The sequence below is a fragment of the Phyllostomus hastatus genome, unplaced genomic scaffold, assembly GCF_019186645.2.
Source record: "Phyllostomus hastatus isolate PE091 unplaced genomic scaffold, TTU_PhHast_1.1 phas_scaffold_501, whole genome shotgun sequence".
In the NCBI taxonomy this organism is placed as follows: Eukaryota; Metazoa; Chordata; class Mammalia; order Chiroptera; family Phyllostomidae; genus Phyllostomus; species Phyllostomus hastatus.
This window is the reverse complement of record NW_025334033.1, coordinates 27888421-27915865: the sequence shown is the minus strand read 5'-3', so window position 1 is coordinate 27915865 and position 27445 is coordinate 27888421. Positions and strand designations below refer to the sequence as shown.

General features: G+C 50.3%; 1 protein-coding gene, 1 long non-coding RNA gene and 1 pseudogene across 3 annotated transcripts in view; 1 reads left to right on the top strand and 2 right to left on the bottom strand.

Annotated features, from left to right (window-relative positions):
- Window positions 1–525: 525 nt before the first annotated feature.
- DAPK2 (death associated protein kinase 2) overlaps window positions 526–27445 on the top strand; it is a 107926-nt gene continuing 81006 nt past the window's right edge. For both annotated transcript variants that reach the window (XM_045823675.1, XM_045823674.1), the window contains exons 1-2: window positions 526–646; window positions 6391–6494. In XM_045823675.1, coding sequence (XP_045679631.1) covers window positions 6418–6494 — 77 coding nt within the window. In that variant the 5' untranslated portion in view covers window positions 526–646; window positions 6391–6417. The remainder of the gene's footprint in view (window positions 647–6390; window positions 6495–27445) is intronic.
- Window positions 19450–19968, bottom strand: LOC123808816 (annotated as a pseudogene).
- LOC123808817 lies at window positions 21182–24981 on the bottom strand. Its single transcript, XR_006783837.1, has 3 exons — window positions 24914–24981; window positions 21815–21924; window positions 21182–21387 (listed from the first exon to the last, which is right to left on the bottom strand). It is a non-coding gene; the product is annotated as an uncharacterized LOC123808817 (long non-coding RNA).

The window sequence follows — 27445 nt, the reverse complement described above, 5'->3', positions numbered from 1 at the left end:
CGTCACAGACCCCTTCCCACCGTGAAACGAGGGTGATGAGGTTCCCACAATATGTACAGTGTCAGGAAGCATGTTGGATGGCCGGGAGGAAGCAGCCTATTCCCTTGTGGGACTTCCTCTCCCACGGTGTGTGTGTGTGTGTGTGTGTGTGTGTGTGTGCGCGCGCGCTTTGGCGGGGAGGAGGTGGGTGTACAAAGAAATCCATTTTCTGAGCAATCGTGCCAGGCTCTGTCACACGTATCAGCTCATGTAAATCGATTTCCAGACAAGACTTGGAGAGGTAAGCTGACCTGCCCAAGGCCGCAAAGCACGTGAGCAGCAGAGCGGGTTAGGGCGCCTAAAGGGTCTCACCAGAGCTCTGGAGGCGATGGGCCAGACCGGCAGAGAGGCTCTGGGCCCTCACCCCAGGGCTGTCCCGAGGGGTTCCCAGCAGGGGGCGCCCCGAGCCCCGTCCCGGGCCGCTGGGCGCGCCTCCAACCGGCGCCTGGGACGGGGCTGGGCGCTCCGCCCCTAGGCTCCTGCTCTGCTGGGCGGGCGGGCTGGAGGGCACCCGGAGCGCCGGGAGACAGCGGAGCCTACAGCAGAGCACCGCGCACCCCGCTGTGCCCGCGTGCCCACCGCGCCCGCCACAGCACAGCCTTCCCCCGTGAGTAGCGCCTGTGTGCCCTGACTGGCAGGACGGGGCGCGCGGTCCGCCTGCAGCGGTGCCCCAGAGCTGGCGGGGGCAAATTGCTCTGGGACGCACTCTCGATTTCTCCAAGCCTGCCACCCGGGTCCCTGATGCCGCCCTCGGGTATGGCCGGCCGTGGCCTTGGGCTCTGTGGCCTCACTAGAACGCCCGGACCTGCCCACTGCACACCCAGGGCGCGCTCCGAAGCCTGGCAGTTTGACCCGAGGGACGGGGGCTGCTGGCAGAGGCGTGGCACCCAGGGAGGAGATGCGAGGCAGACTTCTTTCCATCAAGTTAGGGCCCCTTGATGGGGGTAGAGCACCCCAGATTTCTGGGAGAAGAGGGGCCAGGTATTCTCAGCATCAGCCTCCTCTCATGACTCCTTCTCCCTCCTTGCTCCAGGAGGTGATGAGAGGAGGCTGCTCTGTATGCAGCTTCCTATGTGGCAGAATGAAGCCATGAGCCCTGTCATTAGGATTGTCATCAGGATCCTGGTGGGGGGCACAGCTGGGTTGGGGCAGGGGCAGCTGGTAGGTCTGTGCAGGCTGGGACAGAAAGGCATAGAAGGATGCTGTCAACAGTTGCCCCTGACTCGGGTCCAGGGAGGCATTGTGGGTATCTCAGGGAATGTGTGCACCTGGCCATTCCTCACCGTAACTCAGCAAAGTGGAAATTAGTATTCTCACTTTAGGAGGAGTGAATAAAGCCCAGAGAGGTGAGCTTGCAGGTCACACAGGTGGTAGTAGATTAGGGTGCACACTGGAAGAGAGGGCGCCAGAGCTGGCTGCCTGCAGGGCAGGTTCGAAGACCCCTGTGGGCAGGTGGAGTGTGCTCAGTCTCTGGCACCTTGTACCCTAGGATCCAGTGGAGGCCACTGGAGGCTGCTGCTGCGGTTTCTGACACTTGCTTCCCATTAGCCTCTGTGGAAGGTGTTTCTGGGAGAATCCTGGTGACTGAAGGGTGCCCTTGCCTTGGCCCCTTCACAAATACTGTCAGAGTCCTTTTCTTCTCAAACCACCCATCTAGCAGGAAGCATTTTTATCATGAAGTTGGCCCCAGTGATAACCCAACAGCTTTGGGAGAGGCTTGGGCAGGGGGCACAAGTGGCTGTGGCTGTGGGGGGAGGGGGCTGCTGCGCTGGGGCAAGTTTCCAATGGGCAGGAGTGAGCCCTGGACTGACCCTGACCACCTCCCTCGTTGTTAGATGTGGGGGTGAACAAACAGGGCTGCCCAGTGGAGCTGGGCCTTCACCAGAAAGATGGAGTTTTCTCATGTCAGCCTGGCAAGTGGCTCATCTTTTCTGAGCCCTGGCTTCCTCCTCAGAGACTGGGGTGGGTCAGAGACTGGGGTGGGTCAAAGACTCTGGTGCCTGGAAAGGCCCTGTAGTGCCAAAGCCCCCTCCCTTCCTTCTGGTGTCAGCCTCCTCAGCGCCTGAGTGTGATGGGTCCTGAGAGCGGGAGGAGGATGGGTGGTGTAAGGGGGGAATCATGCCCGCCCCCTTGCAGTGTCCCATTTTCCTTACTTGCACTGGGGAAGCAGGGGGAGTGAGCATCTCCAGGAGTTCAGCAGAGTGAGCTGGGGCCAGTGGGGAAGCGGGCTTCACAGGGCTGAGAGGGTCTCCTGTGGGGCGATCCTCCAGCTCCCGAGGCCTCCTCCTAGGCTGTGTCTCAGAGGCCACTGACTTTCCCAACCCTGGGGCCACCATCGGAGGTGCTGTCAACAGAAGCCCAGGAAGAGCAGCTGGAGTGGGCCAGCGGTGTGACTTTTAGTACATCCCTTCCCCTGTCTGGACCTCCATTTCCTTCTTTTGTAAAACCAGTGGGTTAGACTAGACAGCAGTGGTTTCCACCGTCACTGCCGTGAATTCTTACGCAGAAACCCGGCATATAATGTGGCTGAAGTGGAACTGCTCCGGCTCCCCTTCTGCACACTGGTGGCTCCTGAAGCAGGGTCTACAAACCCCCAGATGACCTTTGAGGCCCTTTTCTGTGAGGTTCTAGGAAATCTGTACTAACCCTCAGAACTGTTGCCTAGTGTTGGGGCCGGGGGCAGGAATGTGAATTCTAGAGGCTGCCTGAAGAGAAAGCTGGGCATGAAGAAGGGCCTCATCCTTGGAATGTCTGGAGCTGGTGGCCTGCGCCTCTGGCCGAGAGCTGCTGCTGTGTCCCTCCCCTTTGCTGTGCGGTTTTGTCTTCTCAGGGCCAGAAAGGCGCCTGTGCCTCTGGGTCCTAACTGGTGACTGTTATTCCACCTCAGAGTTTCTCCCCTTTATTTTCATGTTTCTGAAAACTGGCAGCATGCAAATTCATCTTGGGGAGAGATGTAAGGCGAGGGCTTTAAGCTGTCATCAGCTGTTTTTGCCTGATGGGGTATCATGGTTGATGGTGTGCCCGCCGTCTGCCAGCTACCACGAGGGGACAGAGGTGAGATTGTTACAACCCCTGCCCTCATGGGTCTCCAAGACAATAGGCAGGAGTAAGGAACTCACATTTTGGGGACCATCCAAGCAGTATTTAAAACATTTTACATATGTTACCTCATTTGTCCTGTAAGGTGGATATCAGACTCTTTTTTCATTATGTAAAACCACATACACAATAAGTATATATCCCATCTACCCATGCAACCACCACCCAGATTAAGAAACAGCAATGCCAGCACCCAGAAATCCCCATGTGTTTCCTTCTAGGCAAATCCCTCACCCAGGGGCAACTGCCGGCTGCAGCACCCTAGAGTAGCTTTGCCTGCGTGAAGGCTTTTGTGTCTGGCTTCTTTCGTTCCACATTATGGTTGTGAGTTACACCCACATAGTTGCAGATAGCAGTAGTTGATTCTCATTGTTGTGTAATAAGTCCACGGTATGGGTATACCTCTATTTATCTGTTCTTCTATTGCTGGCCATTTGGTTGTTTCCGGTTTTCAGTTATTGTTAATGGTGCTGCTGTGAGCATTCCAGCGTGAATCGTTTAGAAGACATCTGCCTGCATTTCTCTTTGGTATGTCCATCAACACTGCCTAACAGTTTTCCAAAGTGGCCCAGCATTTAAGAATCCTAGTTGCTCCACATACTCACCAACACGAGGCTTTGCTAGACTCATTTTCCATGCACGTAATTTGAAGCTCAGCAAAGTTGTCATGTGCTAAGTGTGTGCTAGTAAGTGGCAGAGCTGGGGTTTGAAGCCAGGCCTGTGTGACTGTGGCATCTGTGCTCCCTCCCTCTGGGTTGGACATAGACATAGATTATGATGGGCCAGAACGTGATAAGCTCTCACCCTAAAAATGTATGAAGAACTCTGTCTGGGAATTTGAAAAGGAGGAGAATTTTCATCTGTTTTGGCAAGAAAAGGGGTCATGGAGCCTCACGGGTATGGTAGCGTTTGCACTGCGAGGAGGGCTCTCCAGGTGCGCTTCCCTTGGAAAGGGCCCAGCAGAGCTGAGGCATGGCAGGGGTGAAGGTTCTGGGGAAATGGGAAGGTCTTCTTTGACTGTAATATAGGGTGTGTGTGTGTGGGGGCTAAGGTCGGGAAGGTGAGCTGGGGCCAAACTGGGGGGCCTGGTTTGTCCCTGGGGGCTCCCCTGCCCTCACCCCATCCAGCCAGGATGTGGACCCCAAGGATGGGGTTGTCCCTTTGCTCAGGAGCTGGGGCTGCTGCAAATCCAGCTCAGCCCCTGACAGCTAACAGCCTCAGCCTCCAGCCAATGGCAGCTCTTAGCTGCTGCTGGGACCACTCTCAGGGTATCTGCTAACAGAATTTTTTGGAGTTTTCTGCTTCCATCTAGCTGTGTGTAATTAGTAACTTTACTAATTTGTAACCCCCCACCCCCACCCCAAGGACCTGACCCAAATAGTCTATTTGGAAGGATTTTTTTTTCAGCACAGAGAAGATGGTGGGTAGCAGTCCTGCTGCCCTGTGGGCTCAACTCAGGAGATTTGCCAGGACGGAGGTGAGGGGTGAGCATGGGCTGAGCCTCTGATTCTGGTCAAGCCAGATTTGCCAGGAGGACCTCCAGACCTTTCCACAGAAAGGAACGGAACTGGTTGTCTGCATAGCTGTGGGAAGCAGAAACACAAACAGTAGTCTGGGATGAGTCAAACAATGACAGTAACAATCCCCCTGTTTTTTGCCCAGCGGTTTGTGCCCTCATCACGATGTGTGAAGTAGGCAATATCGATGTTGTCACCCCTGTGTACAGGTGCAGGGAACTGACTCAGAGCGGGTGCCGACCCGCTGTGAGTCACATGTCCAATACACAACCAGCTGAGCCTAGAACTAGGGCTCTGGAGCCTGCTCTTTGCAGTGTCCCATCCTGGCTGTGCCCTGGCCCCAGGGTGGAGCAAAGGGTGAAGACAAAGCAGGGAGGAGGATGTGTGATGGACCTCGAGTGCCGACAGGCAGGGGTTGGCAGGTGACCCTGAGAGTGAGGCCTGGGTGCCTGGCCAGCCCTGTCTGGAGGTCTTCAGGAAAGTGTGTGTCTTCGTGGAAGGGAGGGAGTTGGGTGGCATCTTAGTAACAGAGCTCTAGTTTGCAGGGGACAGAAATGGAGGAAAGAGGGTGAAATGTACACACCGCCTGAGAGTTAGAACAGCTCCAGCCACTTGGTGTGGATGAGACACGCCCTTATGTAATGGTGCCTCCACCCAGACTGATGAAAACAGTCTTTGGGGTTCATGGGGCCTGGGTGTGGCTGATGTCTGATTGACAGGCAGAAGAAGAGCTGCCAATGCTTAGCCGAAATGAGCTCTGAGAGGCCTGTGATAATGACTCTTGAAAGACACATCCCCGGGCAGCTGGTGTTATCTTTGTGACTTGCAGAGTGTGTCCTGGGCCCTGCCCTTGGGGTGCTGTTGAGGGTGGCATGTGGCTGTTCCAGGAATGGGAGAGCTCCTTGGGGAAAAGGGATCCCAGGGCAAGATGCACACAGTCTCTTCAATGGAGGAGTGAGCACTGTGCATGGCCCGGCTCTCCGTCAGGTGCCCTGGGCGGGCAGAGTCAGCTCCACTTTACAGATGAGGGAACTGAAGCTCCTCTGACCAGAGACGAGGCCACAGAGCCTGTTGGGGGCAAAGCTGGAACCAGAAGCTCAGGCTCCTGCCTCCTGATGCCTGTTGTAATTGGTCACGCCGCTCCCACCCATCTTTCCCTCAGGGTGATGAGTGAGAGGCTTTACAGATCAGTTCAGACCTGAGTTCAGGTGGCACAGCCCCCGAAGGAGCTGAGGTCATGAAAATCTCTTACCTTTTGACTGCATTTTACAGTTTACAAAATGATTTCATGATTTGTCATTGGTTTTTACAGTATTAGCCCCTTTTACAGACAGGGACGCTAAGTCTCCTGCTGTTTAAATGATTTGCCCAAGCAAAACTGGGAGTCAGAACTGGATATTCTGACTCTAAAACAAGTGTTCTTTCTCCCGCATGGAGACTGCCTCTTCCCTCAGTCGACCCGAACTTCCTGAGAACAAGTCGCTAAAGTTGTTTGGCATGGCTGTTCCTCTGAACTTGGTCAGAGCAGATCCAAACGAGTGAGGAGGGCTCTTTTCTGTCTCCTTCCTCTAAATCAAATCCATACAGTGTTGGTCATGGAAAAGGCTCGAGCAGGCCAGTTCTTGAGGAACGAGGGCTGCGGATTGTTGCTGAATTATTAGCTCTCTGGCAGCTGATTACTTTTAGGCTCAGACTCTTAGGCTTGTGTCAATTTACACATCTCTCCCGATCTCAGTTTCAGGGCTGTGTGCGCCAGGCCTCAATGAGGAGCCCAAACATGGAGACCTTCAAACAGCAGAAGGTGGAGGACTTCTATGACATCGGAGAGGAACTGGGGAGGTAAGAGGCTGTGAGTGGCAGAGGGGATGTGAGACGGAGCCGAGGAGTCACTTCCCTTGGTGCACCTGTCAGTTGATCTTGCCGCAGGATTCGTGGGAAGCTTCAAAAACAATCCTGAGGTTTTTTTACTTAGTTTTTATTGAGTTTTGGGGGGTGACATTGGTTAACAAAACTATACAGGTTTTAAGTGTGCAATTCTATAATACATCATCTGTATATTGTGTGTTCACCACTCAAAGTCAAGTCTCTTCCATCACCATTTATCCTCCTTTACCCTCTTCTACCCTCCCATCACCTGCCTCTTCCTCTGGTGATCACCACACTGTTTGTCTGTGTCTATGAGTTTTGTTTTGTTTTTTTTTTGTCTTTGCTTAATCCCTTCACCTTTGTCACCTGGCCCCCAACCCCCTCCGCTCTAACAGCTGTTGATAATCCTGAGGTTTATTCATCTTTATGGGCGGCTCTGCAAATAGTCATCTCTCTGAAAATAAAGCCACCAGCCAAAGGGGCTAGAATTGTCGAGCTCTGTGTTTTCAGTCCATTCTGGCTAAGAGTTATGGTGAATCTAACTGATTCTTGGTTCATCTGTTACTGTTCTCCCGAAGCCCTCCCCATGCTTTGCATTGAGCCCTGACCTGTTGGTTTTCTTCTCCAAGTTCCACTTGGCATTCCCCACCCCTCCCAGGATTTCGTTTCATGAGCTCAGAGCCTGCATGGGAGGTGACGTAATCCTCCCCAAAGTGGATTTGCATCGAGTAACAAGCGAGTCGAGTCGTGCAGCTTCCTAGGGCCTGAGTTAACAGGACGCCCTTCCTCTTCATAGAGTTCCTGGGGCAGGACTAATTCTTTACTTTTTTTAATTTTAAAAGATAAAACAGGAAGAGCCTCCAAGCCACAGCCAGACTCTGAGAAGAATGGGAGGCGCTGGTGTTTCAAGTTCAGGCAGTGCTTGTCCTGGGTGACTGGACGGCTGGGTATCAGGGGTAGCAAGTGATATGCAGAGACCCCAGAGTGGGGTGACTGTCCTGCCTTATTTCAGACACTGGGCTGACCTAGGCCATCTAGGGCCCAGTGAAAGGGGCAACAGAGGACAGAGGACCGAAAGCTGGAAGTGGTCAGATGGAGTCTGCCTCTGAAAGAGAGGCCAGGTTCTTTTTGCCTCAGGTGCTTCTTCTGACCTTGGTGACACCAGGGAGAAAGTGGCATCCTCAACAGCAGATCCTGCCAGTGGCATATGCTTTGGTGGCCTCACCTTGGTCACACCCTGCATGTAGGGCTCAGGGCTAAGTGCTGTTGTTACAGAACAGGGCCAAGGGGGGTACGATTTACTATTACCAAAGGACCCCGCACTAGGTTTCTCATTGTCCGCTGCCAGAGGAAAGACGTCTCTCAATGCCAGAGATTTATTAAAAGGAAAGGAAATGTTTATTTTAAGCTATACAGGCTTAAAGTAGTGACTGAATGTCTTCATTAAAATATTAAAGTCCTTTAGGATACCCATAGATGCACACAGTCCTTCCTTCTCCCTCTGCCCTAATCTGGGGCACCGTATCTCAGGAAAAGTTGAAGTCCATGGCTCAGGTTCTTGGCACTATCAGCTGTGTTGCCAGCAGGATCTGCAGTTAATCCAAAGTCATGTGTCACCTTCTCATGGCCTACTAGCAAGAGTCCTTTGTGTGATTTTCCCCTGGCAAAGCTGCAGGAGTCCCCACTCTGTCAAAACCACGCGGTTCTCTCTCACCAAAGCTGCGGGGATCCCCACTCTGGCCAAAGCTGCGTGGTTCTCCCCCCAATGGCTGCCATGTCTGTGTTTAAATCCCTTCACCAATTTTCCTCCACACCCCCATTTCCGATTCCTCCTACAATCAGTTACACCTGCCATTATTCCAAGTTTACTGGGCTGCCATCATGAGTCTGGGCAGGTGTGGCTCCATGTCATGGAGCCAGTCTTCTCCAAGCTCTCACACAGGTGCTGTAATCAGGGGGACCTGCCCCCAGTTACATCTTGGGTGGAAGTCCCTTCCATCCCTGGCTCAGAGCATGGCCACAGCTATTTAATATATCTGTGCAACCAGTTAAAGGTTATAGATATGTTAAATGACCACACCAGAGGTTAGCTGCAAAGCAGTTGCTGTACAAAACAGCTCCGCATGTTCCTGCTCCATGTGTCCCTTCCTCCAACTCACACCTGTGGGGGAAGGGGTGAGGATATCCTAATATTTCCTGGACACCTTGCATTCTGGACCCCATTGCAAATCCCTATTTGGGGCCCCCCTCTTGGCTGCACACTGTTTCACTGTGGGTACAAAGATGAGGAGGGCACAGGCCATCTCTGCCTTCCTGGGGCTCCAGCTGATGGTGCGGGCAGCCACTCACACAACAGGGATGGGACTGGTGCCAGAGCTGGAAACTGAGCAGTGGAGGTGGGAGACTCCGAAGAAGGAAATACAAGCAGTTTCCTGGGGGAATTCCTCTATTATTGCTTCCTAGTCCTGTCTTTTCCCCATGCACTGTATCAGAGCGATGAGAACTAGAAGAGGTCTCACGTTTTCTGATCCTCCCTGTAACAGGGCGTGAAGCCCCATGTGTCTCGCAGGCTGGGGAGCCTGAAAGGATTCTGCCTACTTTTCTCAAGTGCTAACCAGACAAGGAGGGGATTGGAGACAGGAGAGGCCTTTGGAATGGCTTGACATGCTAGGACATGTGGTCTAGAGGTCAGATGAGCTGGAAAGCCATTAAGGGTCCCTTCTAACAGGCCCTTCCTTTGATAGTAGAAGAAACTGAGGCTCAGAGAGGGGGGGTTCTTGCCTGGGGCCATAAACAGGCTGGAAGTGGAGCTGCCTCCCAGCGATGGCTCAGCTTCTACAGGGACAGTCCTACCTTTCACTCCTCCCCTTCTTTTCTTCATTTAATGTTCTATTGTGCACCAGTCACTGCCCAAGAAGTGGTAAGCGCACAGGGATATTCTCAAACTCTTGCAGCTTATGCTCCATTGGTGGAGAAAGGCACTAAGCCAGTGAGCAGGAAGGGATGCATCACTGTAGCATGCATTAAGGACTGCGAATAGAGACAGCAGGGTGCTAAGAGAGAATAGGGGCTGTAGTTTAGACTGGGAGGTCTGGGAAGGCTGTTCTGAGGAAGAGACTCTGAATTTGAGAAATGAGGGGTTAACCTGCAGGTAGAGATAACAGCATGGACATAGGCCCAGAGATGGGGAAGGGCCTGGTGTCTGAGCTGCCGGCAGGAGGCCAGTTGGTCTCCAAACAGGAGCTGTGGGCAAGCAAGCCATGCTGGATGAGGTTGGAGATGTCGGTGGGGCCATCTGCAGCCAGCTAGCTCCCTGTCAGCACAGAATGGTGGAGAGGTTTGGCCTTAGGGGCCCCGCAGACTGGGGCTGGGGTCCCCTTCCTAGCTGTGCAGCCATAGGACAACTTGACTACTCTAGGCCTCAGTTTTCTTACACATATCATGGGAATGACAGTGGTACCTACCTCACAGCTGTGGGGATTAAATGAGATGCCAAGTCCGTGGTGGTCCTCATAGAGCCGGGCACAGGGTAAGTGTTCAGTGAACAAGAGCAGCTGGCCTTGGAAATGAATTTGGAGCATCAGGGTCCTGCCTCCCCCAGGTATAGCCCCTAGGAGAGAGGTGTGGGACTCTGCGGGCAGGACAGCAGGGGAAGGAGCCCGTCGTTCTCACTTTGGACAGAGCTGTGCTTGATGCTCCCTCAGTTGTCAGTGAGTGCCCTAGCCTCCTCTCAGGGCGGTCTTGTTGATTTTAGCTCCTCATTAAGTCCTTACTGTTCAAAACTGAACATGAATGACAGTCCTTTTTCCTTTTTACCTGCACTGATGAATGAAGCTCACAAATATAATGTCGAGTGAAGGAAGCCAGACTCAGTCCCTGCTGCATAATTCCATCTTCATTAAGTCTGAAACAGGCAAAATGAATTAGATACACTAGAAGCCAGAATACTTACTGGTTACTTGGCGGACCAGAGACCGGCAGGGGGCACAGGGGGACTCCTAGGGCGTAGGTGGTTTTCTGTTTCTTCATCTGGTGCCTGTTTCACTACTGTGTTCATTTCATGAAAATGCATCAAGCTGTACATGTATGTTTTCCTGTAGCTAAAACCATGTATTAACAAGCAAAGAATCTTGAACTCCACTTCCTGCCCTGGTCTGGTTCCTGAAGCACATGCTTTTGATTCCTTCGGAGGCCTCATCTGTCTTTGTCCTACAAGTAAGAACCTCTGTGAGAAAAGCTGCAAACCCCAGCTTTGGATGGGGACAGTGTGCCCTGGCTGGAGCGTCCTGAGCTGGGCTGGAACCGCACCTGGGCCTGCACACCTCACCTGATTCTGGCTCTGCACTCCCATCTTTGGCAGCAGCCTGCCTGGGATGCTGGGGCGGTTGGAGAAATGCTGGCCTGCAGATTCTGGCCTCTCCCAGACTTGGGAGCCACCCAAGGGCAGAGCAGGGGAATATTACAGTGGGGCTCATAGAGAAAAGCCCATTCAACCCCTTGTTTTACAGACAAGGCTAAGATCAGAGAGAGGAAGTGGTTTGTCCAAGGGCACACAGTAAACCAGTGATAGACCAGGGTGGGGACAGGAGGTGTGGCTCCTAGCCTAGGGTCTGGCCACACCAGAGGACCCGCAGGGCACAAACTCATTTTCTTCTTTAATTTGCATGCTTCTGGAAAGTGGGGGAGAATCTATGGTAGGGTGGTCTTTTCCTTTTGACCTGGAGGGTAGAGTAGGAGGGTGGCGTCAGGAGGCGGGCATCTGGGAAGGAGTGGTGTTCCCAGAGGAAGGGCACAGGTGGTTAGGTCCAGGGATGAATGCCGTGTGGCCAAGGATACAAGGCAATTTAATGTGCACTGCATGTAGCAGTCAGTGGTTTCTTCTTCCTATTTTACACTGCTTTCCTTTACTTAGATTGTTAGATTCTTACATTAACAAAATCATTAAGTGTTACTGTTGAACTGGATCTCAACAAGAATTTAGTTCAAATCTCCATTTTATAGGCAAGGAAAGTGGGGCCCAGAGAGGGCAGGTGATTTGTTCAAAGTCACAGAGCAAGAAATACAGGAGGTGGAATTTACAGAAGCTTTCCAACTACATTGTGCTGGTTTAAAGAAACAGTAAAAAAATTATCTATATGTACATTCAACTTTTATCCACAGTCCCCACGTCTCTGGGAGCCTGCCTCCCCATCACCCCACACATCCACCAGCCATCCACCCCTCCCTCCCTGTTGAAGACAGCAGCCTTAATGAAGCCCCGCTCCTTACAGGAGGCTCACCGCGCTCGGCACCCTGCTAGGCACTTAACCTGCAGAATCTCCTTTTGTAGGGACTGGAGCCTCGGGCGAGGCAGGGATCCCCCACTCTCAAGCCTCATCCTTCCTGGGAGCTGAAGAATTCCCTGGGACAGGGCTCCCTGCCAGACCCGAGTCTCCCGACGGGGTCCTCTGTCATTAGGATCACTCACCACATGCTCAGCTTAGCCTGGCAGCCTCTTTGTGAGAGAACCCAAAACCTTCAGGCACGTGTACAGCCCAGATTTCCCCGGGCTGGGTGCTGTAGCCCAGTCCAGCGACAAAGCACCACAGAACAGCAGGAATAGTTGTTTGCTTGCTCGTCTCGGTCCCAGAGAAAAGGGTTTCCAAGGGAAAAGGGTATTCCGAAGCAAAGAGGCTTTTACTACTTCTTTTCAAATGAGAAATAATTTTGTTTTATTATAGAGGTGAAGCATGGCAAATGGCTTAAAGTTATGACTAGTTAAAGTAAGAAGTAGAATTCCCTCTGCTCTCCCTCCACGTTTCGGGCCCACAGGTAGATTCTGACGGTAATTTTCTTTTCTTTTTTTTATTGTGACTTTATATAGTTTATTTATTTTTTATTGTTGTTCAAGTATAGTTGTCTCCATTTTCCTGATGGTAATTTTCTAACAGGCAAGTTAGAACTTTTTCTAAGTAAAGCCAAGTGCGTACATGGACCCAGATAGGCTCACACGACTGCCGCCATCTCCGATTTGCTTTTCTCACGTAATGAAATGCACTGAATATCTTTTTACAGCCACGTATTAGATCTGCGAGTCTTATTTTGGATGCAAGTTTTTTAATAACAAATTGAAGAAGACAGCTTAAGCCAATAAAAGATTAGCAGCCTTAACACAGCAGCTATTTTTATTTCTGTTTTACCTTCTAATCTTTCCATGGCTGTTTCTCACGTCCACACACCCCCTCTTTGGTGTCTAGTCGAGGTGCTCTAGGCCTGCAGTTAACCTTCCCCTGAGTGCTAAGCTCCCAGGGCAGGTCGGGGAGGCCAGGGGGAGCAGGAGCAGTGCTCATGGCCCTGGGGTTGTCGGGGAGGAGATTAGGCCCATCCTGTCTCACAGGCGTTCACGATGGGCTGTCAACTCTTTGGAGTCAGGTCCGCATCAGCTCTCCTGTTTTGAGTATCGCTACAGCTACAGCACCGAGACAGAAGTCAGAGGTCCCCAAAACTCTGTCATTTCCCTCTACGCTTGCTGTTCTCTCACTCTTGGAAAAATTACATTTTCCCCTCAAGGTCAAGATCAAAGGCTATTCTCTGCGGCAAAGCCTGCCTTGACCCACCCCATCGTAATTACATCTTATCCCGGGCCACATCTCTGTTCAATGCTTGTGTGTCGTCCTGTCTTCTGTTACTCAAAGGGTTCCTCTGGTCATCTACCCCTCTGGACGGAAAGTTCCTCCAGGCTGGGCTCCTGTGTGCCTCGTCTTTTACCTCTCCACCCCCCTCCCCGCCACCATAGTGTCCAGCCCAGGCCTTTCATACTTGATAAGTACTCAGCTCCCGCAGATACCCATCAGTTAAGTGCGGAGCCGTCTGGAACCTGCCTTGAGTTGTGTCTGAGGCAGAAAACATCAGCCAAGCGCCCAGCTTCCGTAGCCCTTGGAGTCCATGAACATCCACGGTTCCCCAAATGCACAGTGGGAAACAAAACACAGAAATTATCTCCATTTCCTAGACACGCATTCTTGTAGTTAATCCTTGTAGCGCTCTGGGAAGCAGCTATTATTCCCATTTTAGGGATTAAGAAACTCAGTCTTTAAAAGTTGGGGTATAGGGGGACTTTCCTCAAAAGCTAATGAAATAAGAAGATGGAACAGGCCATGAGCTAATTGGGGGACCCCCACCCTCCCGCCCGAGCCCAAACACTCGCTGTTTGTTTAGAGGAGGAAGCTATGAGCCTGGGTGGGGCAGCTCCTCCCAGGCCGATCTGGGAAAATGCAGGCAACCGCCTGAGGAGAGGGCTGAGCCAGGGGCTGAGGAGCTGCAGGCCTGGGCTTGGGCAAGGGGGTACAGGAGGGGGCGAAGGGATGGGGCTGCCAGGAGGACAGGCGGCTGCAGAGGGCCCTGGGTGATAGAAGCTACGGGTGAGGGAGAGAGGCGCTTTGATCACGCTTTGTTAGGAAAACAAAGCACAAAGCCACTCAAACAAAGTGGTTGCGTTGCATACGCTTGGGTCAGAAGCTGGCACACGGAGCACATTGCTTGCCCGAGGGGCAGGTCCCGTGGAGCTCAGTTTGTGTTGTGAAAGCTCTCAGAGCCGAGGCGAGGTACTTACAGGGTGGGGCAGGAGTAGGCGTACAGCTGTTCGTGCGGAAAATAATACAATAATTAATAAATGATAATACAAGAACACACTCTGTGTTTCATGTACTCGCAACTGTAACCGACTTGTGCCCCAGCCTGGATGTGGGGGTAACTGAAACCACTATATACCTGGATCTACTGTATATACTTTCCTTTCTACTTATTGGTTGCCAGTATGTACATTTTTGTGTTGTGTTGTTTTTCAACTCAACATTCTATTTATACTTTCTATGTATACAGAGTCTAGGAAACTTGAAACACTTTTTCTTTTGAAATAATTTCAAATTTAAGACAAAGGTTTCAGAATAACAGAACTCCCATACACCCTTTATGTAGAACCTCAATTTTTAACATTTTGTCACTTTGTCTCCCCTGCCTTTCCCTCTCCTCCCCCGCCTGCCCCTCTCCCGCTTGCTCCTCCCCTCTCTGCCCCCTTCCCTCCCTTCTTCCTTCCTATCTTTCTCACTCTCGCCGTTTCTGAACCATTTGAGAGTCAGTTGCAGATATTTTGCCTCTTTATCCTGAAATACTTCATTATGCATCTCCTAAGACATAGATAGATATTCTCTTTCACAACCACAGTGCAGTTTTTAAATTTAGGACATCTAACTCTGATACAATATTTTGATCAAAGCTCTCTCATCCCAGTTTTGTCCATTCTCCCACTAGTGTGCTTTATAGAGCGTTCTCCTCCGTGCAGAGCAAGGTCCAGTGCAGAGCGTGCGCTGCATTTCGTCGTCGTCCATCCTCAGGCTCCCCCGGTCTGGACGGGCCCTGGGCCTTTCTCTGACTTTCACGACACTGATGTCACTGGAGAATACCTACTTAAAAAAAAATAGGTATAGAATATGTTTTTTAACTTCATAATATTCTGCTCTAGACATCCCCAGTTTACTTAACTTTCCCCTATTGTTTCTCACTACTAAAAATAAGTGTTTCTGTGCACATATTTGTTTAATTTCCTGTCCCTGCATTATTTCTGCTGGGTGTATTCCCAGAGGTGGAATACCAGGTCAAAGGTTATGACTGATTTTTAATGGTTAAAACTGGAAATGCAGAACCAGTTTACTAGGTCACCAACATGCACTTATTTCCTTATGGCTTTGCCAACACTCATTGTTTTGTGTATTTCTGTTAGTTCAAGAGTTTCATAAAGATACATTACATTGCTGTGTTTTTTGCTGTAGGGAAATTGAAAGTGGTTGAAGTTTTCTGTGCTTCTCTCTTAATTCTAAAACTTGTTCACTTGACTACTTTACCTCTTTTCGTTGTGTTTACATTTCATTTTCATTTAATTACATTTTTTATGGATAATTTGAAGTTCTGATAGCAACACAGGCAGGTGAGGCATTTTATGGGAGATGATGAAAATAAGGCCCTGAAAAGGTACTTGACCCATCAGGACCAGAGACAGAGCTCTTCCCCGTAGATGGATGGTGTTACCTCCTGCCCCCACAGGTAGAGGCTGTCAAGGTCTTTGGGGGACCCCAGCATGCCAGTAGGGTTCTGCTTGTTTGTCTCTCCGTTTAGACGCTGGCAGGAAATGACTCTATAAGAAAGCTTTCCGAGAGAGTGCTGTTGGGAGGGAGGGACTCCTTTGGGGAGGGGTGCTCTGAGGGCAAAGGAGAGAGCGGTCCCCCTGTTCTTCCCTTTGCTGGGGAGACCAAAGTGAGGGGTAGGCGCAGAGGCCAGTGGTAGGAGTTAGGCCCGGAGGTACCCCTCACCTCCGTTGTAGTAAAGCACCCCAGGGCTCTGGCCACAGGAGACTGCAGTTTCCAGGGCCTTTTACGGGGGAGGGCTGCTGCCTTCAAAGACTGTCTCCCGAAGATTGCCCCAGACCCCAGAGCAGCCTTCAACCGGCTTTGTAGCCCAAGAAAGTGTCACCTGCAAGGACTCCTACAATGTCTAGTCCAGGGAAGAAAAAACCACAGTCCTGTAGCCAATCTGCCTGCTGCCTGTTTGCAAAGGGCCCTGGAGCTAAGAGTGGGTTGTGCAGAGGGACAGTCCCCGACAGACTCAACGACAGGAACATTATCTTTGGAACCCAATTCAGCAAAATGTTTTCCTCCTCACTTAAAAAAAAGTTTCTTTTCATTGGAAGACTTTTATTACCAAAAATATGCAAAACAAAACAAAACAAACAAAAAAAACCCAACTCAATTCTTATTATATTTTTAAGTCCATCTGTTAAATATTTGTTGAGATTTAGTTCCCTCCTCTGTTGTATGAGGATCTACATAATACCCTTGATTTTGTTTCTTGCCCCATGACACCCAACATATTTACCGTCGGGCCCTTTGCAGAAAATCGTGCCTACTCCTGATCCACTTTAGTAGAATTTTCTGTGTAAGCAGCATAACTTTAAAAAGGTAGATTGCTGGGGGTGGGGGACAGGCTGTAAATGGGTCAAAGTGAAGGTACAGTTTGGGGGAGGAGAAGCAAAGGGTGAGCACAAGTCACTTGTCCCCCCTCCCTCCCTCCCTCCCTCCCTTTCACAGCCCCTGACGAACCTCTGAGAAGCCCAGGGTCAGAACCCAAGCCAATCCTGTCCTCTTCAGAGAATGCTGGGGTGGGAAGAAGGGGAAGGAGCTCCCGGGGTGTTAGGGATTATTTTGTACTAGGCACAGGGTGGGGCTGGGGGCAACACCTGGCTTAATCCTCTTGAGCCCTGTGGGGTAGTAGGTGTTTTTCCCATTTTGCAGATGAGGAAGCTGGAGCTTAGAAAACTTCACCAACTTGCCAAGTTTAGTGTCAGAGCTGGGATTTAAACCCATGACTTCTGATTCCTGGTCCAGTGCTCTCTTGGAGGTGCCAAGCTGCCTCGGATTTTCTTTCTGCCTGTGGAGAATTCTCCAGAGAATAGAGAAAGAGGTTGATACTATTGTTTAGTGCTCTTGGTGGTTTCCTGGACAATCTGCTGAGATCCCAGGTGTCCCGAGTCCAATCCACTTCCAGGGCTGGCACTGCCTCCCTGCTCACCCCCACCCACTGGCTGCTGGCCTCTAACCCTGAGGCCCCGCTCAGGACCCTAATCTTAAATCCTGAGCTGCTGGCCCCTGGTAACTTGGCCACAAGGCCTGGAGGGTAACAAAGTGTCCTTCCCACCTTGGGTTGAGGTTTATTTGGCACCATGGGGGCAGGGCACACCAGCTAGAAAGGAGAGCTTAGCTGCTGAGGGGCTGCAGTGGGGCTCTAGGAGGCACAGTGCTCTTACCAGACTTTTGCAGGAGCTCTTGCCAACAGAGAGAGGAGACAGGGCAGAGGGGAGAGGGCAACTGAGGGGGCCAGCAGGGAAGGGCACTGAGCCCTTCCTGGCAGGAGGAGGGGCTCAGGGCTGGAGGCTGATGAGCCTTACTTAGCCTGGTGGTGACCACTCTGGGCACTTGGAGCCACCAGGCCCCAGTCCGACCCTGGCTCTGCTGCTGTGAGCTGTTGGGCTTCGGAGCAGTGTTGTTCTCCTGAGGTCCGTTTCTTCATTGTAATGGTCCCTGTCTCACAGGGTTGTTGAAATACCACACGTGGAATCTGAGTCTCTTCATGTTTTCCAGCCTTCTGGGGTCCCATCGTTAATGTCCAAATAGGAAAAATGAGCATTCCATTCCAGGGCAACAGGAAGTCCTGTTCCTGACCCACTGATTCTCCCCAGGGAGTGCTCACATCCTCCTCTACCGCGGGGCCTTGAACTCAAGTACCCCTTTCTCCTTCACAAGAGGCTGCGCTCCCTCTGTGGCCCTGTCTCAGGCAGGAACCCAGGCCCATTTCTGAGTGCCTCCCTCACCACTGAGACTGGTTAAAGGGTAAACTGAGTTTCATGTAAGGTTTGGGGACAGTGAGAGGAATTTCGACACAAAGAAGGAAAAGGCTTAATGCAGGAGAGAGACACCTCTGTTTCTTGATCCCTGACCTCTGTCATGATACTGGGGCCTTCCAGGACCCTGCCCCAGCCCCAAACCAGCACCATGCTTTCTCCTTACCATCCAAGGGAGACCCCCGGTTCTTTCACAGACAGACAGCGTATTGTTGTTGCAACCTCTGCCTCAGTGGTCTCTAGGTCTCTCTTTTCCAGAATCAAAGGCCCTTTAAAGTTTCTTCCAAAACCATCTCTGACATCCCTTCCCCCTCATTCCTGCCACAGATGTAAGGGACATAGCCTGGCGGGGGGGAAGGATCTATCAAATGCCACAGGTGTGGACATCATCATGCTAAAAGCCCAGTAGTCCAGTTGCTTAGAAGAGCTCACATGGAGGAGCCGGGCTGGGCAATCAGTGAGATTCCTTGTGTGGGGTAGGCAGGCAGGTGGGAAGTCATTGTCCTTGTGTCACAGATAAGAGGCACAAGGACCTAGTCCCAGCCTTTGCAAGCAGGGAGGCCAGATAGAGTGGAGGTAAGGCTGTGTGTCCACAGGCATTTGTAAACATAGATCCAAGTAACAATCTTGAAAAGATTCTTAGAGAAAGATTTTAAAGGCAACTTAGAGCCAGCTAACCGCAGCATTTCCAGAGTTTGGGGTCATGAAATTCTTTCTGATGTTTCATCTGAGCTCTGACATGGGATCTTTCCTGGGGTCCCACATGTCTGAGAAACTGTCAGCTTCCGGCAGGCCAGGAAGCACTGCCAGACCCTGGCTAAGCTGGCCTGGCTCCACTGCACCCCACCTCCCCCAAGAGCCCTGTGGGAAGGTCTGTGGCTGGGCCATCTCTCTGGGCAGCTGAACCACACCTCTCCAATACACATCCAAGAAACTGTCCCCCAGGCTCAGGGTCAAACCTGGGTGCCAATCCCAGCTTTACTACTGGCTGCCTGTGTGACCTTGGGCAAGTTACTCCACCTCTCTGAGCTTGCTTTTTCTTATCTTGGAAATGGAGAATGGACCACCTACTTTATCAGGCCAGGATTTAAACTCAGATCCCTCCTGACTCTAGAGGATTGAATGAGATTATGACTGAAACGGTAGACACAGTGGTTGTCATTGTGGGCACTACCTCTGGATCACAGAAGCGTTTTAAAACAAACTCACATGCATGCATACGTGCCAGAGATTCAGATTTAGAAGGTTTGCAGTACAGAATGTACAACTGGATCCAAGATCATTCCCATAAAATGGTACTTGAGACGCATAGTAGGCTCTTAGAGATGTTGGTTTATTCCCTTCTTCCCTAATAACAAGTCTCTTTATTATCTTTTGTCCAGTTATGTATTATTATTTTTTATAATGCCAAACAGATTTACTTGTATGTACAGCAATGGGCATTCTCACTGACCTGGGGACCTACTGCAATGGGAAGACTTGCTGTGTTGCCTTCAGATGTTAAGTCTCCTTATCTGACACTTCAGCAGGCTTTTTAAATGGATCTTCATGCTGGGCCTGCTTTTCTCATTTCTAATTTCTTATGATGTGCAAGCTGATAAACCAGATAGCCTGTGTTCCTCCTCTGTTTGTCCAGGTACTTTCCCGTGAAATGTGAGATCAGTTCCACTGTTTGCAGAAGCCACGTTCTTCTGGTCTTTCTGGTTAACACGTTCTTCAACTCCAGAGCAGACCCTAGAGCTTGTATGCCTGTTCCCCAGTCACCTGTCTCAGGCCTCTTAATCCGTGGAAGGCAGATTTCACCCTCACATTTTCTTAGATTATTTTAGTGTTCCCTCTTCACCTCAGTGTGGTCTTCAAAAAAATGCAGGAAGAAGAGGTGCTTCTGTGTCTTCACACCATATGGTCTAGTAACATCATAGATAAATAAGCATCACTGACATGCAGCTCATAAGGTACCCCTTGACTAATAATAGCCCTACACTCTTCAGAGAGGGGGCTCTGGGCCTGGGATGCCATCTCAGCATTATAGAAGACCAGGCATAAAAAGTGCTACCCAGCCTGTTATGTTATTTTTACCTCCTTCCCTTTGCTCGCACTAGACCCCTGCCGGGAGTCCTTCACCCCGACCCCCACTCTGTCATGGTGTCTACCATGCTCAATGTTCCTTTCTTGCCAAAACTACCCTCTTGTCCTTTCTCCCCAGACCCCTCACAGCCCCTTGCCCCATAGAGCTGCACTGAGTGGAGCGGATCCTTGTACGGGGGTGGTCCCTGATTGGAACAGGGATGGTCACTTGACTCAGAGTGACGGATGCACTGGCTAGTTGGTATCCTATGAGACAGCTGGGCTGAAAAAGCTCTGCCTACTAGGAGCAGTGGTAATTAGCTAAAATAGCTTCTCTCTGAGACTTGATGAGGAATGTGAGGAGGGAGTGGAGCTACCACTGAAGTTGCAGTGATTCCATGAGCTAATTCCTTGATGGCCTCTGGGTTCACTTTCCTTTCCTGTGTGGGTCCTTCCCATGACTGCCTCCCCCTCGAAGAGTTTGGGGAAGCACACTTTGCCTGTCTTATCTCTGTCCCACCCATGCGTGGGCCTCCAGTTCCGCAGGTGCTCGGGTTTTGCTTGCTCCCAGAAGCCTGCCCTGACTACTGTGGAGTGTTGACTGCAGGCAGGGTTGGAAGCATCTGCTCTATGTTCCACAATGTTCCACAGTATGTTGTGGATTTCCTAGTTGCCATTATTTACCTTTATGTCTGCTTCCACCCTCTTCTGCATCATCCCTGAAGAAAAGCTACCCTAAAGCAGCTCACAGTCCAGAGAGCTTTCTGATCACAGGACCTGGAGGTCATTCTCTTTTATTGCCCAGTGCCTTACACAGTGATAGGCTCATAGTAGGTGTGCAATAAATGTTTGAATGAATTCTGGTTTCAGTTGGCTCCTATTCTGGGGTTAATTCTGGCTTTGTACTTTGACCTTAGTCAGGTTTCTCCTCCTCTCTGGTCCCCAGTACCCTTCCCCCCTCAGCTCTAAAATTTCATGAGTCTATGAAGTACCAATCAAATGTGTATTATGTAGGAGATGCTTTAATGGGCACTAGGGTGGGGAGACGTGTGGATGCAAAGATACCGTTTATATTTCTAGGAGCTTCCAGAGAAGTTGCAGAAGTAAATAAGCAAATAGATACACATACAAAAACACCCCGTGAGAGTATCAGGCTCAGCAGCAATTCAAGAGCTGTCAGAACATAGTAGAGTGGAAAAAACACACAGACAATACATGTGGTACCAGCTCAGGACCTGGCTCCTTCGTGGCCTGGCACAGCCAGGGAGGTGGTGGGAGGTGGGACCTCAGTGGGACACTGAACGGTAGGTGGAATTTGGATAGGCTGAGCAGGGAGGGTGGGTATTCCAGGTGTAGATGGACTTGAACCACCTAAATGGACAGGATAATGCAAGGTGTGTTTGGGGGAGTGGGTCCCGAGAGGCTGGATGAAGGGTCTGGCAGGGAGGCAGCAGGCAACCCCAGAGTAGCGAGCAGAGGGTGGACAAAAGCCTAACCCAGCCATTAAAGTTTTTAATAATACTGGCCACAGGAATAGGGGGAATGGTATAGGTGTAGGATAATGGATGATTTCATTGTTTTTTACCTATATTTTTCTGTATTTTCTAAATTGAGAAAGTTGAAAATGTATTTCTTATGCCACATAGAACAACTTGCTTTTTAAATATTTCATGCTCAGGAGTTCGGGCTCCCGACTGGTTTGAGCTGGAAGGAGGGTCAGTGGGATTGGATGGAGAAAAGGGCAGGGGAGGTGGGTGAGGGAGCAGTGATCGTGTAGAGAATGTGAGCTGACGAGGACCTGGAAGTGTCACAGAGGAGGGATGACGGCGTCTCGGCCTGCCTCCTTCATGCAGACAGAACGGACTCGGTGAACCCTTGCCGAAGGGTAGTCAGGCAGGGTGACAGCGGCTAAAGGGGAGGGAAAGAGACGGTGAGGATTCCATTCTGGTACTGGCAATGGGTCTCCCATCCCCTTTTGCCAGAACATTCTGGCAGAGATACCCCAGTGGGTTTGGAAGGAGTCATTTGTCATCATGCCATTAGAATTTAGACTGGACAGGTCCCACAATGCCATCTGTCTAACCCCTTCAGTGCACTGTGGGCTCTCAGAGTCATTTTGAAATGTTAAGTAGTCTGTTCCCCACAGAAGTATTCACAAGTTATTATTTCTTGGAGTGACTTGACTTCTTTTTCTTTTTTTAGATTTTCTTTATTTATTTTTAGAGAGAAGAGAAGGGAGGGAGAACAAGAGGGAGAGAAGCATTGATGTGTGAGAGAAACGTTTACTGGCCTTCTCTCACATGCCCTTATCTGGGGGCCTGGCCCACACCCCAGGCATGTGCCCTGACTGGGGATCGAACCAGCTACCCTTTGGCTCACAGGCTGGGGCTCCCTCCACCGAGTCTCATCAGCCAAGGCAGAGTGACTTGACTTTTAAAAAGTCTGCCCTTTAGGGAACGTGTCTATTGGGTGAAGTATACCTGTACATATGACAGCTCGAGTCCTCATTCTAGCTAGTGCTGGCTTTTGGAAGCTCTTCCTACATAAGAACTTCCAGAAATAAGTCTGGGGAAACTTTACCCAATGCTTGGAAGAAAATGACCATTAACTGAGAACAGAACTTGAACTATTTAACTGTTAATATTTGCAGGTGCTCATTTAGTAATAACAACATTGTACATGTTCTTTTCTCTCAGTGGAATTGCCTAATAGCCAGCACCTAGCGCATTGCCAAGGTTAGCTGACGCTTGCCGATATGGACCGGCATTGGGATGGTTGCTCTTGTAAAACTGTCCTCTGTGCCCACAGGTGCATGTCTCTAATGCATTTCCCTTCCCATTTTGTTGTCGCCTTAGTTTCCAGGGTAAGTGCTTCCAGGCCACCATCTGTCTAAGCCATGTCCTCTCTATATTCTCTCTGATACAGAGTCAGGAATGAGTGGCTGGCAGATCAAACTGGAGGGTGTGGCTACATTAGTCCCATTATTTTGTCCACTCTCCCTGTCCAAATCTCTCTCAATACCTTCTAGCCTTTCTCCCCTCTGACTGCTGTCCACATCTTTTAATGAGATGTTCTTTTCCATCTTCTGAGCACCTTCTCTCTCATATCCCTTCCTCTCTTCCACTAGTTCTACTCAGGCCTCAAGGCCAGTGAAATAACCTCCTTTTCCTTGTAAGCCTTCTCATAAATAGTTGCCCCAGTTGTCTCTCCACCCAGCTTCAAGCATCCACAGCTCTGGGAGTCTGTGCCTCAGACATAATTCTTCTGAAGTAGAAGGTTTTCTGAGGGATCATTCTGTATTCCTAGCCAGGCTGTGAGACCGTTGAGGACAGGGGCCAAAGTTTACCTTTCTCAGTGTTTTCATTGCCTCCAGTGTAGGGTGGGATGCTCAGTAAGCATTGCGCAAACACAGGGACCAGTGCGACCATAAACCGCTCAGTCAGCTCAGCCTCCAGGGCTTAAGTTTGCGTCTTCCAGCCCAGGAGCCAGTAGCAGTCAGCAGCATCATTTTTTATCACAGCTCTGCTCACACGACATTCTTTGTTTGTTTGTTTTTTGTCTGGAGGGGGCGGAGCAGGGGAACGGGCCAAGTGTGCAGAGCTCTTTGACATCTCAGCAGCTGTACAGAATGCTCACTTGTTCTCCCTCTCATGTACCAGAATCGCTCCACATCCCAGCCTCTCTCTGCGCTGGGTTAGCCTAGTGACTTCTGTCTTGCTCTTGCTTCTCCAGGAAGTGGCTGAGCCTGGTTCTGTGAAACCAAGTGGAGATACTCCACTCCAAGTGGAGTATCTAGTCCCAGGGAGAGAAGGTGCCAGGGCTTCCCTTTGTGGACAGGCCTAATCTCAGCTGAGAAGAAGTCCTGTTGCCATGGAAGTTCCAGATCGGGGTTGTGGCTTTCCCGGGGTTATCTGAGGAGTAGAGAGGCTCATCGGAGGCATCTGAGCCATCAGATGGACCTGCAGTAAAGAACTTGATTCAAGTCCCACTTTGGCCAAAAGTACATTGTGTGGCCTTAGGCAAGACACTTCCCCTCTCATGGCCATGCCACATTTTGGGGGTGCAAATGGGACCTGAGTGCAGGCCTCCTCACTCCAGGTCCTTTGTTCTTTCCACGACTGCGCAGAAACACTGCAGACATTTGGTATCACAGCAAGTCACCTATCCTGTCCATTTCGACTTGTTCCTTTTAGGACCTGAGGTGCTTTTAGGAATAAGGACTTTCTTCCAGAGACCTGCTGTCAGACATCTATCCCCCAAACATAATTCTCTTATGTTTCCATCCTATCAATAGTTTCCTTTAGGTTCCAGATTTCCTTGGGGCTACCCCATGTGTCTGTCTCTTTTGACAACTGCAAAGAGATTCTTCCCAGAAGAAGTAGGCAAAGTCGCACTGCTTTAGTGAAACAAATAATGCCTTTCTGTAGCTGGGCTCAGTAAAAATTTGTCAGACAAATAGATGAATGAATGAATGAATTCCAGCAGGAAACAAGAGAATTGCTGATACCATGGTATAACCTTAATCATTGTTGTAGGAGACCAGGCCAGTCTTGGGGCGATCCCCCTGCAAAACTAACCATCTCAGAGCAGCACGAACCCCATTTAGATCTGGGGTGATGAAGTGGGTTCTGTCCCTGCTGCCGTCTCAGCTGTTGCTCCATGTTGACGCATTTGACAAGACAGTGCAATGAGAGAGCTCTGGTGTAGGGGTGCAGGGACCCAGACTCTGGTGCTGGAGTTACATGTGCTCAGGCAAGTCCTTCCCCCAGGGGGCCTCAGTTTTCCCATCTCTTAATGTTTAAATGCCTTCCAGCACTAGCCTCCTGGACTCTCTGAGTATGTGAAGCATCCTTGCTGGGCTGGAGCTATCTGTTCAGTCAGGGCCGGAGTCACTCACCTGGTGGTGTGGCCCATGGTGCAGTCAAGCCTCTGGTGCCGCCGAGACTGCTGCTGCTGACAGTAGGCAGGGACGCTTAGCCCCGAGTCATGTTCAAGGCCTGTTTTAGCAACACTGCAAGTAAATATTGACTCTGCAGAATGAAAATGGAAAGCAGAGATGACTGCATGAACTCACTTAAAGGGTAGAAGTTCACCAAGCCCTGATAAGACAAGATGTAGTTATGAAATGTGTAGGTGTGTCACTAACAAATAAGTTGTTTAGGGGTGGGGAGAACAATCCATAGCTGCTGTCCTGTCGGCACTGGCTGGCCTGCTTCATCTTCTGTCTGTTTTAAATGTGTTTTAGGCATATAGAAAAATGACTGGAAGGAAATACACCAAGATACTTACATTCTCACATTCTCTAGAGATGGTGAAATTGTCACTAAGTTGAATTTTTTTCATATGCTTTGTCTATTTTCCACACTGTCTACAATGATCACATATTATTTTGTAATCAGAAAAGTATTAGAAATACTTTTAGAAATGAAATATTTTTCTTTGAAGGGTCCGAGCTTTCAGAATCTTCCAGGTCCCTCAGATCATTGTGTTTTGTCTACTGGACTTTGTATAGTAACATAGCTGTCAAGAGAAGAGGCCAAATGGGAGAAGTTATTCTTCTAAATAAACTCCGATCTGAGTGTGTTTACTTATTAATTTGTACTCATGAAAGTAGAATGATGGTGGGAAAAATTCCGATCACTTGAGACTTTAGGATTTTTTTCCTAAGTAAACAAATACTTACTGCTTTGAGTGCTTTCTGTTTGCCAACCCTGTACTTCAGTGTCCAGGCCCGGCTTGGCCCAGAGATGGGCAGTCTGAGAACAGGGCACTCTGACTAGTGGTTACCTTTGAGCCAAAGGTAGGAGGAACCAGGTGTGGAGGAGGAACTAGGCCTTAGAATTTGTAGCATGGGGGTGGGGGTTCCCTTATAATAATAATTACCACTGATTAGTCACTAATCATCTACCAGGAGCCTTCCATATATTATTACTACTATTTAGAAAACTTTGTGTGATAAGCATCAGCTTCCTTTCAGGGATGAGGTAACCAGGCCGGAATTCAACTCTCCACAGCTCCAGAGCCAGTCAGCAGCCAACCCTGGGTTCAAGCCCATGTCTGCTCGACTGCGAAGCCTTTACTCTTGCCACCGCACCAGGCCACCTCTCAGTGGTTTAGGGTTTTGCACTAGAAAACAGAAACCTCCAGAGGGAGCCTGGGCCAACAAACAAGGACTTAGGGTTTTTGGGGGACTGAGGCAGCCCCAAGTGTGAAACATATTTTTCTGTCCCTGGGGGCCCACAAGACCATATAGCACAGGTGGGCCTCCTTTGAGGCTCCTTCTGGCCAGTCCAGAGGACCCTTGGCCTTCATCTTTGGACTGCTTATGTGGTGGTGGTGGGACAGAAAGAGAGAGAGAAACACTGATGCGGCAGAAACATTTCCTGTATGTGCCCTGACCGGGGATTGAACCTTCAGTGTAGGTATGTGCCCTGACCAGGAATCAAACCTGCAGCCTTTTGCTGTACAGGACAACGCTCCAATCAACTGAGCCACCTGGCCAGGGCATGGTGTTTAGAGTTTTAGCTGGATTAGCAGATCTAACTTCTGAGTCTGCAGCAGTGGTTGCCTCTTTGGGCTCACAGATCCAGTCCCTACAGCCCTTAGGGCCAGGCACCTCCCCCGGCTCCCCACCTCCCCTGGAACTCTCTCTACTCTCGAACCCTCAGTGGAGAATGCCGTGCCTGCCCCCATCGTGTGGGAAGGCCTGCCTTCTGAGAGTGATTGCCTTGCAGTTGGATTTCAGTTAGTTTGTCTCCACTTATTTTATTTTCTTAGGAGAAAAGATGTGTGTTTGGGGGGAGGGACTGAATTGTGATGTGTGGTGTTTTACAAAAACTGTTTATTTTGGCCCAAGCAGCTGCGCTGATTGAAGCCCAGTGGTGCCCATTATGGAAATGCCTTACCCTGTGGTTCTCCAGAATGGCGGCTGGAATAGTTTTGGTTTCCTGGCAAAGCCATAGCGGACTTTGAAATTTGATGGAGAAGGTTTCCAAGTTACTGGAATCGAAAGGAGCGGTGGCGTTTGTATACTTCCTCTGGCCCAGGGGTTCATGTGCCTCTGAGGCCCACACCACTGTACGTGCCTTTTATTTCTTACACGATAATGAAAATCCTAGTAATTACCGACAGTTACGTACATTATCTCATTCGGCTCTCGTGGCGGCATTCCTAGACAGGCAGAGGCTGTTTACCCCCTTTTACAGAAAACCGAGCCTCGCGGAGAGTAAGCGGCCTGGTGACACAGCTGGGAAGAGGCAGTATCAGAAGTTAAGCCAAGGTTTTCCGACTCCAGCCCAGGAAAGGCAAGGAGGTTTGCACCCAGGAAGATGTGGGCCTGCCGGTGTCCTGGAATGCAGGCTCTCTGGGCACAGGTTGACATGAGTACTGCCGGACCTCACTGTGACTGCCCTGGGTCCCCCAGGGCCAG